Consider the following 18,354-nt stretch of genomic DNA (forward strand, 5'->3'; position numbering starts at 1 on the left):
GATGTGACCATCTGCCAGACATCGTCACTAAACCAGCTGTCATACTTGTGTCAAAACCAGAGTTCAGGGAATAATCGAAGGGAACAGAGCCATTTATAAACTGCTTACAGACTGTTTCAAAGGGTGTTAGCTGTAAAATGTAAATATCCCCTCACTTGTGCTTCATGCATGTGACACAGCTGGGACAAATGTTTTATAGATCACATGTCAGGTAAGTAAACTGACTTATTCTGAGATAAATTTCCATACAAATGTGTAATGTTGGTATTTCTCTAGACAAAAATCTTCAACTGCCTATCAGAACACAGTTTCTAGTCCGTTGGGGATTGAATTCCCTTAACTAGAGCCTGTCTACTTGTGATATCTTGTGGAACTTGTCTCAGTGTATAAACAAAAACTGCAAAAAAAAAAAAAAAAAGTAATTATATATATATCCACACATTTATATATATATATATATATATATATATATATATATATATATATATATATATATATATATATATATATATATATATATAAAATCTCAAGAGAAGTAACCTGTAGAAGGTTATTAAAGTAAACCAGGCGCATAACTAATTCATTTATTGTACAACTGGTCCTCTGGTGTTGAGTAAAGGAACAGCTGACTGTTGATGTGTCTGGTGTCAGTCAGCCATGTCAGTAAAAGCCCAAAGAATTTTCATTCATTGTATTTTTTTCTATAAAGTTTGAAGAATCCTCCATTGATTCTGAATGGCTGTGTATACTGATGAGGGTATCAGTTTTTGCTCCAGTGGAGAAGTGGTTAAATAAACTTTTATGGGTGGGGCACAAGGGTTCCTGTTTGTCTTCTTGGTTGATGATTAGTTACAAACGTGAAAGCACACATATATTGATTGTATAAGAGGCCTTTTGTAACCTCAGTAATGATCATGATGCACATGAAAACAAGTCTTCTATCCTGGTTAGGTGGAAACAAGAGATCGTCAATTCCACAATATTTTGTTTGTTTATTTTTTCCCCTATTTTTTCCCCTATTTTTATTTTTTTTTTTGGACTGGACAAAAGTTTATTTGTTTGGAATTAATAAAAACTTTGGTTCTGTTGAGATTTGAACATTGGCTTTTTCCATTCCCCAATTAAACAACAGTCTGTATGTAATATTAGGAGAGTGTAGGATAATATAGTATGTTGCATCTGCAAATTTTTCGATAACGAAGGTAGTGAACATTTTCCAATCATACAATTCAGTGCAATAAAAGAGTCTTCACTTACTACTGAATACAAAAGCTGTACCTAAATCAGTCATTACTCCTCCATTATGGTGTTCTTTTTGGCTTTGTCCAGCCTATCAAGCACCTCACTATACAGAACAGACATCTAAAAAAAAAAAAAATGACAGTTACATATTGGTCAGTATAAATTTGTCACTGATATTAAAATCATATAACTATAGGTATCATGACCTTGCATGCTCGGCCCTGATGCTCAAATTAAATACAGTATGGTTAGTATCCGACTATTTGTTTGGTAGCTAAAATAGTAAAATAGTATCACAGACAAAAGCAGCTTTCATTTGTGATTTACAGCATGGGTTACAATTGTTGCTGTCAGTAAAAAATAAGTATTACATTGGGAAGTGTAATGCCAGCATTCATTTTCAGTAAATCCAATAAAGTTGAAAAATAAATGCATATGATCCCATACCTAGGAAGAGGAAGTATGGAAGTATTGCTTTAACAGCAGCAAAACGGCCTCCTCTATACAGTGCATCTACCAGCATTATATTACCTGAGTCTGGTAGCTGTCCTGCATAGAACCCAGGTGCTGTAAGAAGCTTAAGCCTAAACCACACCACTTCTCAGCCTCAGCATACTGGGACAGACTGTAGAGCAGAATTCCTGTGTTCCATGCTCGAGTCAACAGCCATAAGATCTCCAGTTCTGGAAAGTCTTCAGACTGGAGGAAAACAGTAAAACTACATTATAAAATAACATGGGGAGCAGCAAACAATTTTAAAATCGAATGTTTCTGCTCGAGGGCATCTTTGTTTTCACCCAAGTTAGTACAGCTACCTAGAGTTCTGAACTGCCTTTAAACACTGTATCGTTGGATCAGACTAATACAAATAGGTAAAAGAATAAAGCAAAAACTAGTTGTTTTAATACACTAGAAGGATTTTGATTTGTAAGGATTTTTGGTGAGTTTGTGAGCCACAATTCAATACAAATTTATTCCGATCTTCTTATGTATGATGAAACATTTCAAAACAGAGCATCTTTTATAAGAATGTTGCTATTTCCAACAGTACGGTACAGGTGGCCTATCGCCTTAATAATAATACACAAATGCACTTACATTAGCTAAAAGCATTTTAAATTTAAAGTAAAAAATTCTGTTAAATGTCTTAATTCAGTTTAACTCAACCAGTCAGTTTTTCTAAGCCAATCAAAATAACAAGTGCTACAAAAAGAGTCTATTTAGCAAATTGGCAGGAAGAGGCTGGTGAATACAACATCTGCTAGCTGAACTGTAGCTAAAAGCCCATCGACTGAAACAGGAGATTCTTTATGAGATGGCGAATAATTGCTGAGCTACAGTAGTTAATGTGTGATGAGTGCTGAGTCATGCTGGCCGGCTTACTGCAGTTGAAATGATGGACAGGGCCTCCTCATAGTAACCCCACACTTCCTCTAATATATGAGGCTCCACTTCACACACACCACTGGGCAGTGACAGCTGGATCAGAGTGTGCAAGCAGTAACTGTTAAATGTGCACATAGAAACATATTTTATATGTTTTAATACTTTATATGTTCAATATAAAGTGTGTGTGTGTGTGTGTGTGTGTGTGTGTGGGGGGGGGGGGGGCATTTAGTCTTAATTCCATATATGGTATCAGGGCAATTACCAGCAGCGTGTCAGATCTGCCTGTGGGGCTTGCTTGTGTAGAGATAGGGCAATCGTTAAAGCCTTCTTACACACCACAGGAAAGTGGGCTGGGGCTTTCATTGCTAAGGCTGCATATACAGAATTGGTGTAGAGCCTCATCACATTACAGCACAAACATTTGTAGCTTTCATTTAATATAGAAAAAAAGATGACTTGTATCAGTAAACAATATCTTACTGGCAACTGTCTCCAAAATCTTTGTGTCAACGTTATCAAGCTCCAGGACTGACTCAAGCACTGACTCAAGCATGGGATCGTTTAATTTGGCTCTTGCCTCAAACTCGTAAAGACGCAATAAAGTGTCAGTTGGATCTCTGGCATAGTCACCTAAAAATAAATGTAAAGGTATGCAATGTCTGTTATATTTGAAAATTTGAGATAACACTGGAATAAACTCTACGGGTTGCAGTATCACTCAAAATGACTGAAAATTAGGTACCTGAAGCTTTTAAAACCCTCCATATTTCCCAGCAGGTCTGAATGTGCTCTAAAGCTTGGATCAGGATCTCAGTCTAAAACACAGTAGTTGAAGGTATATTTAGCATATTGCACCCTCTAGTGGATTGCTCAGAGAAAACTGACAATACACATTCACTTCAAACACACACATGTGGCTAAAAAAATACTTAAATGTTTTAATATTTAAAGAAAAATATTTCTGAATGGTATGTTATATGTTGCATCTGCCTGTTGTTCAGTTTGAGAAGTCATGCAGCAGATTTCCAGACAAGCAGCAGTAGCCATCAGCAAAGACGTCTTCTGTCCCATCATCACGCCTCTATCTTGAACACATAGCTGTGACAGCTGAACACAAATGAAACCAAAGAAACCAGGATCCAGAACAGAAAATGTCAAATAAAGGTTTCATATAAAAATATATATTTGTATCAGAAATGACTCCTACAAATCATAAAGAAATACATTTTCCCCTAAATAAATGAACTTGGAGGGATTATTTTAATTTTCTAATCTAAACAAAATTGATACGATCTGTACCCTACTGTTTAACATTTCCACAGTTGACCAATATTATTTAAAATAATATAAATTAGATGTATTTTATTTATTGTTGTCCTTGTGTACACCAGCATTGACACCTAAAAAATACACTGGGCCTCATTTATCACACTGGATGCAAACTGATTTATGCATAAATTGTTCAATTGTACAATTGTTTACACAAATAACAGCATGGCAACCCGAGTTTGCAATGAAAAATCAGGCTAATTTTGATTACAATTTCAGTATATTAAAATTTGAATTTAATTATATTATATTATATTATATTATATATATATATATATATATATATATATATATATATATATATATATATATATAAAAATATAAAATATATATTATATTATAACCTTTTTCTCAAGAGATAAAAACTGGTTCGTAAGCAAGTTCCATTTACCAAATATCGATGAATGGAGTACCTATTTAATGTTTGGAAAGGACATAGTAAATCTTCTCATCTTATTAATTTAAAAACTAATAAACCTTAAACACAAAAAACTATTGTTTATCATCTTCACTCTAAAACAAAAGTTATGCATGCTCTGAATTTACCTGGTAGCACAGAAGAAAGTAGTCCTTCATTCGAACAGAGCTGCTCTCACACTGCAATGCTGCGTTCCATGCTGACAAAGCAAAAGCAGTGTTTAAAGTACGTAATTATGGCACTAAGTGCTCACAGTATATCAAACTTAATATAATCACACATGACAGATTAAAAAATGTAATTGAACCTATTCTTCTAAACCAGTTGGCTTCATCAGAGCAAATGTTCCCTCCTTGGCCAGGTTCTTTTTTGAGTCGAGACAAATTTTTAAGTGCTGTTCAAACACACACATGGAGCATATTTGGCAAATTTTTGCACACATACTTTATCAGTTGACAGAAGAATCCAATACAAAGTGATATCAATACTCAAAGGATTAAATAAAAAAATATATATTTCTATTTATCCAATGTTATCACACCTACCCATCTTTAGATACAACAAAAGCGCATCTTGACTGTCATTCCTATAGCAGTTGAAAGAATAACTTTGTCAAAATCAAAATTTTTCTAAGTTTTTATATATATATATATATATATACACACACAAACACACCCGACTACCAGAATAGCTGCTATAAAAATTTGACTCTTAAAAATATGTCCTAAACTGTCAAATTAGTTCGGATTGCAACACATCGATTAAAAAAAGGGCTGTTACTGCCTAAAATATCCCCCTGACAGAAGTCATTGTAGTTTTAATGCTATAACTGTTCAGTGCTTGAGTGTGTGTTTGTGTATTATGCCCTACTAACCTATTTTCATTGTGCGCATTTTCCAATGTTGACAGGACAAGTCGGATTAAACACCTAAATAAAATGATTTGTCAGTAGAATTTGCTGAGGGATTGTTCACTACACTACAAGTACATCGTTTTTACAGCCTAGCATTTACAAAACAGAGGTAATTTTTCTCTACAGACCTGAGAGCAGTAATCACTTGGACTACATCATCTGAGAGTTCACAAAAAAGCTCCAGTGCTTTCATCGCTGTGTCCTGCTGTTTATTCTGTCAGAAACAAAACTACACTATATGAAAGTATGTTTCAACATGGCAATATGCCTGTGTACAAAACAAGTTCAATAAACAAGTTTTGCTCAAGTTTGTAAAGAAGAACCTGACTGAACTACACCGTGCCCTGACCTTGACCCCACTGAACCCTTCTTTGTTGAACTGAAACACAAACTTCTCACTTAACATTAGGTCCTGACCTCAATAATTGTCTAGTGGCTGAATGAGCAAACCCACTAATCTTTTTAAAAGAAAATATCTAAAGGAAAACCTTTCCAGCTGAGCAAATACTATTATAACAGCAAAGGACTGGACTAAATTAGGAATAGGGTGTTCAACAGAACAAAGTTGGTGTGTTAGTCAGGCATTCACAAACTTTTGACCATATAGTGTATTTAGGACACCCTGGAATAATACAATTATTACAATGCTATAATTACAGTCTACTGGTAAAAATATTACTTCTTATTAATAATAGGTAAAATACTTATATGCTACATTCTCACTGACATCCAGAGCAATCTGAGCAGCCAAGCTGAGAAGGTTTGCTGCTGCATTCTCAGTGGCAAGAAGCTTATCCTCATTGGACACAGGCATCTGGGCTAGCACACCAATATCTTCTATAGCCTCAGCAGCTAAGGAGCAAAATCATTCATAAGGTTCAGATATATTCTCCAAAGGTCAAAAAAAGGTTACTGTTAATGGAAAAAAACATAAATTAAACATGGTGTTTATTACATTTCTATTCCTATCTTAATTTTCTTTTGAGAATTTTCAGATTAGAAGATAACCTTGAAGGTTTTACAGTTGGTAATGTTACACACATTTAGTACACACCAATCAGCCATAACATTAAAGCTACTGACAAGTGAATTGAATAACTGATTATTTCATTACAATGCCATCCAGTCAGGGGGTCAATAATATATCTTGGGATATAATAACAGCTAATTTTCAAAATAAAAAAAGGCAAATTTCAGGATATGATATTTAATCTTTATCCTAAATAAAGGCCAAATTGTTATAGCTACATGACTGGAGCATGCCAGGTGCATGTGCATCACTTTACCTATGTGAAGATGGCAAGTCAGTGGAGACAGTGTGATTCTCTAGAAAATATTCTTTGTGGAAACCTTGGGTCCTGAAATTCATGTGGAAGTTATTCTGATACATACAACCTACCTAAACATTGCTGCAGACCAAGTACACCTCTTCATTGCATTCATGGTATTCCCTAAGGACATTAACCTCATTCAGCAGTATATTGCACCCTGCCACTAAGCAGATATGTTTAAGAATGTTTTGAGGAATATGACAAAATATTCAAGGTAATGACTTTGCCCCCAATTCCCCAGATCTCTATCTGATCAAACATCTGAGGAATGTACTGGACAAACAAGTCCAAACCATGTAAGACCCCACCTTACAACTTAGACAACTTGAAGGATCTGCTGAAGAGCACAGACGGCATGTGATGTTTATTCCTAGAAAAGTCGGAACTGCAAAATTGGCACCTATACAATATTGGGTAGGGGGTTTTAATGTTATGGCGGATCACTTCAAACACACACACACACACACACACACACACACACACACACACACACACACACACACACACACATACATACATACATATATATATATATATATATATATATATATATATATATATATATATATATATATATATATATATAAATCTTGTATAAATGCTACAAACCCTTCTTTATATTGTTCTCCAGAATTGCTATCTTGTAGACACTAAAGTGTGTGAAGATGCTGTTTGGATCACATTTAAGTGCCTCTGAAATCGCGTCCTTGGCCTACAACAAATACTGAACATTATTCCCTTTTGGTATAAAAATCATAGTTGTGCATATCAGTTTGTTTGTGCATGTATTTTTGTATAAAAAATTACCTTGTCTAGTTGCTGCAAATAAAGGAAACAGGAAGCTCTATTTCTCTGCAGTTTGGCTAGGTTCTGATCCAACTCACCTGCCTTGTAAAAACTTAATGAATAGTTGTACCACTGCAGAGCCTCATAATAGTTTTTGGCCTGGGCAGTAATAAAAAGTATTGTAGTAATAATAATAATAATATTAATTATAATTATTATTATTATGTCTTTTAAGACATTTAGTAATATCTATAGAATAAGGGGCTACTAAGAGCACCTTAATGCTTTTAGCAGCTTTATCCCACAGTAAAAGGTGGAGAGAGATAATATTGTGTGCTGATAACTTCCTTCCTTTGTAATGACCTAAAATAAAATCAGACCATAATAGAGATGGGACATGTCAACACAGTAACATTCAGTATTTTCAAGCCATAAGTTTAGTGTCAAACCTATAGGAATCCTTTATTTGTCACATACATTACACCACAATAAATACAACTTTTCTTTACATATCTCAGCTTGGTAAAGTCAGAACAAAGGGTCAGCCATGATCAAGCACTCATGAAACAGAGAGAGTTAAGGGCCTTGCACAATGACCCAACATTTGTAGCTTGGTAGTGCTGGGACCTTTAATCATTATCTATAGTACATAGTGACAAGGCAATGTACCTGTAATTGCATCCTCAATTTTCTGTTTGCATAGCAGTTCTCTGCCTTTTAGCATCAGCAACTCAATATGCAACAAAAGTGCAGAGCCCAGCTCAGGAGAGGATTCAAAATGTTGGCATATCATGTTCAGAAATTCAAAGGCCAATGTTTCTCTGTAGAAATCAGTTTAAGTTTGACACAATGGCTAACAATAAATAAACAATTTGAAAGGAAACATTTTAAATTAAATGTTGTTACCTATCCTCTGCTATCAGCAGTTTCGCTGTGCTAAGACACACATCCAGCTGAACCTCAGAGTCAAGTAATTCTTTTAGTTCTACCGAACAGACATACAAAATATAAAGGTATTGTTAATGCAAGAGTTATGGCAACAATTAATCCTGGTTCATTCAAGAAAGTAAGTTAACATATTTAAAGTTTTGTTTGAGAAGATTAAGCTTTAAATATTGAGAACGCAAGCTCTGCTACTAAAGTGAGACTTTCATATCTATTGGCCTATTTAACTGGTTACAGTACTTTTCAAATACAAAGTTAATTAGTTAGAATCCTCTTACTCACCAGATTTTACAACTTCATCTGTTGTTCCACTTTTTAGCAAAATGCGGATCTTAAGATAAATACCCTGTGGTTGTAAGCATTCCTATTTAATGAGAGAACTTATTATAGTATAATGGACATCTGTCCTTTTATGCACTAATAAAAAGAACAATATAACCAGCATTTTTTAAAGTCCACTGGTCAATAATGTTACAGACAGGCCCCTTTAATTACTGGTCAGGAACATGAGAATTTTAGAGACTTCAGTGCTAAATCAGTGCAAAACTGATACTAAAATACTACCTATTGTCAAGAGCTTGGGGCATGGCTGTAAGAATAGGACTAAGTATGCATGGGAATAAATTAGTTTCTTTGCAGCTATGCTTGTGTTTGGGTAAGAAGCTTGAAAATCTAAAAGGATCTCATAGTAGATGAGCACAGGAGAATTCAGAAAGTTCAATCCAGTGCACAAGTCTGTATTAACAAAGCTTGAATGATAAGTAAAATACCTCATTTGCCCGGCACACAGCATAAAGAGCTTTATCCTGATACTTCTGACAGTCTAACTCCAAATAAACTTTAGCAAGTAGCCTCAGGACTTTGGCCTGAAAATGCAACAGAGTAGGGTAACATTTAAAAAAAACCTTACAGAACTGTCAAACAAAGGGTCTTTACATAAGCTTACTTGCATTTCTGGCCCTTGAGAGTACTTTGGATTCATCTTCCCTATATCATAACTTTGACTGGAAATCAAAATAAAGTGAATGATTATTTGAAAAGCATATGTATAAATCAAAAGCTAAAGGAAGTCAAAGTTATATCACCACCAACTGACAATAAAATAAACAATATAATATAAAATAAACAATATAATATAATATAATATAATATAATATAATATAATATAATATAATATAATCAATGGTGGATGAAGTACACAAACCATGTATTTGAATAAAAGTAGATATACAGTGGGTAAATTCACGTAAAAGTACACCAAAAGTATCCAAGCACTATGATTTATTATGGCTATAATGTCTTATTATAATTTTAATCATAAGACTGTTGCTAAATCAACTAATTTTATGTGAAAAGACTCTCATGTTACTCTCAGCACATCAATCCGATGATATTAATTAGTCAAACACTATTTTAAATTATCATGAGCCCAAAACCTTCTTTTTAACTACTTCAACAAAACTGTGCAAATAAGGCTGCGGTTGTTATAGTCAGTTTATTCATCATTTATTCCTTTCTAAATGTTCTGCATGATTGTGAACTGACGCTGAACTGTATGTTCATGATAAGTAGATATCACCAAACGGTGATGGCGGTTCAAGCTTAAATTACGCCCTAGGTGAACCACACCATGGCCCAACATCTCCCCCATTGATTAGTTTCAGCTTTGAAAAGCTCCTCTTTGCTTCAGCTACTGTCACTGGATGAGTAAGACATATTCTCAGAGCAATCCACAAATTTAGATACATTTCTGAGAGCTTTATTTCATGTAAAATATTTATTGCACAATTAAATACACGTCATTGTGCATAATTTATCAAACTCTCAGAAACAAGAACCAAACAACTCCTTGTCTAAATGTAGCCATAAAATACATAAATCATCTATATCCTTATAATATATGTCTTGTAAAATAGCCTTTTAAGCTGCACTGGAGATTCCTCCTTACTGATCTCAGTTCAGGAACCATACCATACAATCACAGAAAACCTTTATGACATCACCTCAGTTAAAGGTAAACAAATCAACAAGTGCTAGTTTAACTACAATCCAACTAGACTAGTTAGGTTAAAATTGTTTTGTTGCAAGCTACACACATTATGCTAAACTACATACTATATATTATATTGTTATGCAAACTAAATATAGTTGCATAGCAGACATCACAGCGCAACCTAAGTGATATACCGTTATTAGCCTATTTCATTAAATGCATTAGCGTTTACTAGCCTCATAACGAGATGAGCTGCATACACACCTTCAGATTTTGCACGTTTCCCCCCTACTTTTTCTGAATTAGGCTCCTCAGTGTTTAGACCTTTTTTTTGCCATCCATAATTTTTATTTGGATTAAGCTCTCCTTACTCACGTGATGTCACCCAACCCCCACTTATTCTTTCTGTATGAGGGAGGGAACTTCTCCGGGCGGTGAGGGCACACTCCGAGTCCCGACCAGTTTCATCGACCATGACATGAGATAATAATTGACGCGACCGTGCAAATGAACGGTTAAAAAAGCAATCAAAACAAGTTCAAAACAGAGAGCGGGCTCTAACCTGATTGGTGGCTTGCTGCGTGTTTGACCAGTTAAGTTTTTATCCGCTCAAAAACAAAAAGGAACGGCTGATTTTTATATGTATAAATTTAGTAATTATATATATTATAATACAATTTTATGTAACATAACCAATACTACTTATATACTCACAAACATTATTCCTTAATGTAGGAAGAGTACTAATAGTACATTCTTACCTGAGCCACATTGAACTGTCCTCAAGCTTCTTTTTATTGTATGCATCCACCCCAAATTTATAGCAAATTATGGACAGATATGCAGTCTATAAAAAAAATTCCCCAAATAAATACAACATAAAACCAAATACAGCAAAAAAACAAACAAGGAAATACATATAGTATTATTTTACCACAACACACCTCCTTGGGAAGTCTAAGAAGCATTTCTTTACATCGGTCTACACAGGAAACAGCCTCCAGTTGGTTCTCCTGGGCAAGTGCCTAAAATGACCAGACAACACCATGATGTTCGGTAATTCCCGTCTCCAGCACATTAATGATTTGTGAAATTATCACAATTTTATTTTATGCATAGTGCACATTAAATGTATTAAAAGTGCTTCTTGCTCACTGATTCAGCTTTATAAGAAAGAATCCGCAGCAGCTCCTTCTCAGCATCTGCTTTTGGAAGGTTCATATCAGCACCTTCGACTCTTTGTGACATCAATCTGCAATAAAGAATCTCCAGGCTCTGAAAAATAACACAAAACATGAAATCACATCTACACAGCTGCATTTGTATCCCTTATTCATAGTGCATTTTTTACACTGAAAACATGCATTACTCCAAAATGACACTTACAGTTACAGCCTGACTGAAAAAAACATCAGCAAGCTTAGGATTTTTACAGTCAAGCCATGTTCTTCCAGTTTTACTAGCCATCTAAGGAACAAAGACAACAAAATTTAATAACAAAATATATAATATGAAATCTGTAATTAGATGTAAATGTGCACAAATAGTATATTAGAATCAGCAGAAATAAAACAATAAAACAAGTTATGAGACAAAAATAAACAAATATATATTTTAATGGCAAATAGAGGTTCCCATGACTCTGTAACAAAATGTTGATGAACAAACCAAAATCTGCTTGCGAATGGTATTTTCTGATGGGTTCTCAGGTTCACATAAATACAGAAGTCGGCAAGCTATATGACGCACTGAAACATAAGAATACACATATTTTACAACTGTGCAATACAAAAGTTTTTATAAAACAATAAATTGCATGGGGAGCATGGCCTATTTTTGCACATTTGCTTGTACATATTTATGCAACAAATATTTAGCAATTAACAATACAGTAATTAAACCTTTGGCTCTTTGTTGCTCACTGATGGCTAAACCAACATTTTTAGTCACAGCCCAGTTCCATAATTGAAGAACATATTCTTCAACCTACAAAAAGAAAACACAAATTTTAAAGATTGTGTCTTGTCAAAAATAAACCAAATACAATCCATATCCATTTTATTAACCAGATGATTGAGGAGGGCATCTTAAATTTTAACAAATCTGTCATAATTTACTTTTGCATAAAATAAACAAAAATAATCAAACTCCACAAAATAAACAAAACAATGCACAGTCCTGGCTTTTAGCACTTTATTTCACAATTACTCTTTAGAGGACTTTATCTCACAATTACAGCCTAAGAGACTTGGTTTGAATTGGAATATAGACCTAAAGATAAAACAATCAGGAGTAATGTTGTTAGACAAAACCTACTTTCTCTTAGTGATACATTCATATAAATTTTATTGACAGGAAGTGCAATAGGATTTTTTAACTTGCTAAACAATAAAAAGGTTTGAATACCACTTATCCATTTTATCTTGATAATTCTATTGAATGCAGCAACATAACAAAATATGCATGAAATATGTATTTACCTGTGAATCCTGAATTTTAGCATGTTGTTCAGAGGATCCAACTTTATCAAATAGCTGCTCGATAAATTCACTCACGCTCTCATTACTTTGGCTATGCAGGAGCTTCGCTAATATATCTAAAAGTAAAATGTATTGTTTAGCGATTAAAAAAAAAAGTGCAAAATAAAAAAGTTTCTGAAATAGTAAAATGGACATAAAGATGTGTTAATTGACTCAGTTGCAGACTCTTTTTTAACTCCTTACTAGTTTGCATTCAGTGAGCACACACTGCTTCAACATCAACAAACAGCATTAACTGAACTTCTAAAGTTAAACAGAACTTTTGAAAAACTTTCCATCTTTCCTGTAAACATACTCTAGATCCTAACAAATTGCAAGCGGATCCCATAGGTTTTAATGCAAGAGGTTTTACAAGTAATTTTACAAGATTTTAAATAGGCTTTGTATCTGGACTCTGAGCAGGCCATTACAAAACAGTCCTAATTTTCTAAAGCCATTCCTTTATTGGTTCAATTTGTTCTTAGATGAAATTTTATTTGAAGTTAAATAAAAAGTTAAATATTGCTTTCCTTTTGAATCATGTTATGAATTATATATTCATATGCACATATGCTCTAAACATGGGTCAAAGCTTCCTCAAATATACAGGCAATTTCCCACCAGGCATTTATAGGTCAAGGTTTTGGCATAAAAGGTTCACACACACACACACACACACACACACACACACACACACACACACACACACACACACACACACACACACACACACACACACACACACACGTTGTTTTTAAATGAGACCCATTATAAACGCTCTCAAATCTACATCCAGAAACCAACATATTTCTGAAGCAGAACATTCGATGTAGAAATCCTTGTTTTGAATCAAGGGATCTTTCAATGTTTATGGGAGAATACATTTCTAGGAACACAGCCTAACCCATGTAATCACTGCCTGTGGAGCAATGTGTTTGTCTGTGAAGTCCTGCCCAACCTAATAGGGTAAATGGAAGAAGGCGCTTTGAGTGAGCTAAAAGTGTGATTTTATGTAGGGCTTAAATGACATTGTGAAAACCTCCCTAAAAATATCCCAAAATGAAAAAACATCATGTACCCTAATTTGCAATTTCAGACACTAATGGTTATATATAAATACGATTATAAATGTATAAGTAATGTGCAAATTATTCCAAAAGTCATCTAACTAATAGCTACTGGCTAGGAGTTAGCAAGGAGCTAGGAGTGACTCTTTAATCTTTGTTCAAAATTACATTTTTCTATGATTCTAGGCATTTTTATTGTGAAAAAAGCCAATTTGCAGAGTGCAATGAGGTGACGAAGCTCTGCAACACCTCAGATTGCACAATCACATTCACACTGACCTAAATTTAGGAATAAGTGAGTGTATTTGTGTAAATATCACCAATACACTGATTACTGCATGTCATCGCCTTCTATAATCTGCGTAATTAATTTAACATGGTTATATAAATATTTAGGCGTGTTGCTTTCAATAAAACTGCAATAAAAAGTACCATGAGAGTCAGCATTACCCCTGCCGCATAGGGGCGTGCAAGAGCCTAAGTACTGATAACATTGCCTTATCAAAATAAGTTATGGGGAATTTAATAATTAAATCTCATTGGTGTTAATATATGTATAAATTTGGCTGTTTAGTGCCTCACCCACCCTGTACCTCACTGTACCTCACAGATAGGTATAGTACAGGAGCGGTAAGTAAACTGATTTACCTAAAAGTTAACCCTTTTTTCTGTAGCATAAATAGAAATGATAATAAATATAAAATATTTAAAAAAATAATAATAAATTAAAGTAGAAAATATGTCTACGTTACGTATCAAGTTCGACTGATGATGGAGTGTAACATGCAGATTGTTAGGCCTTAAAATGAACACATTTAATTTAACATGTGAAAATGTTAAGTTTAAAGCTGTTTAGATATTCATCGTCTGAGTGGTGTGTGTGAGATAAATGTTATATGTAGACATGTACTACACAAACACTAGCAAAACATGCTAAAAATCTGTCTTTTTGGAGTCTGGATACTGACCTTTCACTGTGATGGAAAACAACTCCATGTTTATTAACAGACGAAAACGTTTGAGTTTGGTGATATAGTAGAATATATATATATATATATATATATATATATATATATATATATATATATATATATATATATATATATATATATATATATATATATAATCGACTATTATGTAGTAACTGTATGTTCTGCTTCTCTACAGATGTCGGTACAAACGCGTTCTTCAGCCTGGATTCACCCAACAAACCGCGTCTCGCGCACAAGGAGGTGTTTTCGGCGCGAAACTGATCTGAGGCGCGCGAGCAGTAGAACTGAAGCCAAACGAGAAAAGTCACGTGTCACGGGAAATTATAGGATGATTCTTTCTATGATTCTGATGAAAGCGTGAAATAAGCGCGTGATCGGGACTATTTGTGTGAATACAGTCGTCGTCGTCGTCGTCGCGTATTTTGGACACGCCCCCGCAGCCCCTATGGTACCTTAGTAAATTCATCTAAACATTCATTCATTCATTCATTCATTCATTTTCTCCCACTTATCCGTAATTCGGGTCGCGGGGGCAGCAGTCTAAGCAGGCCCCCGCCTTCGACTGCTGCCCAATCCTCACAGCACCGTCCCTTACAGTCCCTCCTGCAGGTGGTGAGCCCACGGGAAGGCGGCCCCACGTCACTCCGACGTCACGGACCTTGATATTTCCCTCGTAAGGGACCCCCGGAGCATAGAGGGTTAAGGGCCTTGCTCAAGGGCCCATGAGTGGCAGCCTGGCGATACCGGGGCTTGAACCCCAGACCTTCCGATCGGCAACCCAGCACCTTAACCGCTGGAGCCACCACTCCCCCCTCATCTAAACATCAAATCAGCTTAATACTAAAGAAGCGCATTGCATTCACAAAGAAAAAAAATCACAGAAAGGAACTCATAATTATGACTTGGTATTTCATAATTACGACTTAATATCTCATAATTATCAGATCAGGATTTCGTAATTATGAGATACTAAGTCGTAATTATGAGATAGTAAGTCATAATTATGAGATCCTTTCTGTGATTTTTTTTCTTTGTGAATGCAATGCCCTTCCAAATAATACAATAATGTGTTTTAAATCTTTTTTTTTTTCTTATGAAATTTGTTAGTGAAAACATGTTTTAAATGTTATCCCTAATGTTCCTGAATTTTAAGATAATCCGCAACTTGCTGTTATTTAGGTTCCAAATGAGAACCCGCAAATTTTCCAAGCCGCGAATTCTGAACCGTGAAAATTTAGCAATTGGCAAAAATGAAATAGCACACAAAATTGCCTGTAGCTTAAACTGCTAACAAAAGTAATGATTTATGGGGTGATACTGTAAGAAGGCACAGGATTGGTTAAGAGTGCATATGTAAGCAGACTGAATTGGGTGAGAATTTCTCTAAAGCAGAGATGCCCAGGATAGGGTCCGGTGGTCACAGTTACTTTTGGCCCACTATGTCATATGAGAAGATAGCATTGACACAGATATTTATATTTAATTAAAAAAAATTTGGCTGCAAAAGTTTTGATAGTTAGCATTGAGCTGACTTTTGGTCTGATAAAATTGAATAAGTGTAAACTGAGAAGCAAACTAATTGACTCTCACTTACATAATGTCCAGACTTTGTTAGTAGGTCAGCTGAAGCTGTATTTGGTGAATTTTTGAAAAAAAATTTTATTGCTTATAAATTATAGCCATTGAACTGTATTGTACTTGTAATTGGATTTTTATTTTTATTTTTTTATTGTGCTATAAGTTTAAATTCAACTAGAAAACTCTGAAAATAATTATTTTAATTTTTAAACAAGATTATAAAATCATAAATAAGGGGAACCATGGCTTAAATTATACAGTTTACAGTTTTGCCCCTTCATAAGAGAATGTTTAAGCATGTCTACTCAAGAAAGAAAAAAAACTCACTTTAAAAAGAGTTTATGTTATAAAGCAGTTTTCATTAATTAATATGTTGCTCAAAGACACATTAGCACCATGCAGAGATTGGAAGTAATGAAATACAAATACCTCTTTACTTCACAACATTTGACTTTTACTCATGACATTTTTTTGCACAAATATCTGTACTCTAAACTTCTTACATTTTCAAATCAGGCTTATTACTTTAGTTTTATCTATTTGGTGTCATGATCAATATTTTTTCATATTGTTCAGACCATCAACCTATTTCTTGTCATTGCATGGCTTTTTCAACCTCACACAGGTATATCATGTCCCAACTATCATGTACCACAGATGTAGGCTAGCCTACAAAGCTAACAACAAGCACAGCAGAAAGCAACAAGAAGTATGGCTGACATAGATGAGACAGAGGGAGTCAGCAACTCACCTGATCTCCTGATCATCATTATCTTTGCTCTTCTTGTGTTCTCTATTGTCGTTGGTCAGGCTGGATACGTTCATTGGATAACAAAATTTGTATAACTTTTGTATTAATATATTAATATGATGTGAGGTCCGGTTGTGACACTAAAACAGGCAGTAGTAATGGCAAATTTTTACTTAAATACATGTCAGAGCCCAGACTTTTCTACTTTAACTTAGGTAAAAAAAGTATAGTCCGCACTTCAACTTTTACCAGAGTATTTCAAAACACGAGTATCTGTACTTCTACTTGAGTGTAGGATGTGTGCACTTTTGCTGTTTTTTAAAGTGAATAATAATAAGAAGGACAAGAATAAGAAGAACACTGATCAGGACTCGACCAGGAATACTTATGAAGTATACATATAACTTATAATTATACATTTATTTCACTTCAATTGTTTAATCAAATTATGTATCCGAACAAGCAGTCTTCTATTTGAACGTCATTTAAATTTGGGACCTTGGGAAAATGTCTTCTGGAGTTCACTGCCCTCATGAAACTGGGTGAAAAATACCAATGTGAACAAACAACAATTACAATTTAGAGTCACCAATCCACATACTGTCAGAGTTTTGGGAGGTGGGAGGAACCAAGATCCCAGAGGAAACCACACAGGCACACTTTCCTATGGGAAAGTTGGAAATTGGTGATTTTTTCACAGCAAACTCTTTTGGCCAGAAGATGGCATTTTATACAAAATGTTGTGGGAGCTCCAATGTTTTTATTTGTTGGTAACCAACTGATTGCAATAAACGATAAACTAATGAGTTATAACTAAACATATGACTTGTTTGGTTGTTTGCTATGTAGTTTGGTTGGTTGTTTCTTACTTGTTTCCTATGTACTTGGATTTTGACTTTATCAACTGCTATATGAATACTGTTGCTGCTTTGTGAATGTTGATGGAGAAGAGAAGGTCAGAAGAATTGACTAACCCTAACCCTAACCCTTGTCTGTGGATTCGTAGAAAGCATACGACAGGGTGCCGAGAGAGGAGTTGTGGTATTGTATGAGGAAGTCATGTGTGTCAAAGAAGTATGTGAGGGTGGTGCAGGACATGAA

General features: G+C 34.7%; 1 protein-coding gene across 1 annotated transcript; it reads right to left on the reverse strand.

The window, feature by feature from the left end:
• Positions 1-526: 526 nt before the first annotated feature.
• Positions 527-14,987, reverse strand: tex11 (testis expressed 11). Its single transcript, XM_083560494.1, has 29 exons — positions 14,901-14,987; positions 12,827-12,942; positions 12,248-12,332; positions 12,015-12,094; positions 11,733-11,813; positions 11,502-11,621; positions 11,291-11,371; positions 11,108-11,193; positions 9,300-9,357; positions 9,124-9,219; positions 8,636-8,717; positions 8,315-8,393; positions 8,078-8,229; positions 7,686-7,771; positions 7,430-7,567; positions 7,232-7,334; positions 6,019-6,143; positions 5,420-5,505; positions 5,253-5,306; positions 4,924-4,964; positions 4,686-4,772; positions 4,507-4,577; positions 3,622-3,738; positions 3,374-3,446; positions 3,112-3,261; positions 2,894-3,002; positions 2,626-2,746; positions 1,774-1,941; positions 527-1,362 (listed from the first exon to the last, which is right to left on the reverse strand). Exons 1-29 carry the CDS (start codon positions 14,926-14,928, stop codon positions 1,291-1,293), a joined length of 2,745 nt encoding a protein of 914 aa, XP_083416620.1. The 5' UTR covers positions 14,929-14,987; the 3' UTR covers positions 527-1,290.
• Between the last annotated feature and the right edge of the window lie 3,367 nt (positions 14,988-18,354).

Source organism: Silurus aristotelis, assembly GCF_946808225.1.
Source record: "Silurus aristotelis genome assembly, chromosome: 14".
Lineage (NCBI taxonomy): Eukaryota > Metazoa > Chordata > Actinopteri > Siluriformes > Siluridae > Silurus > Silurus aristotelis.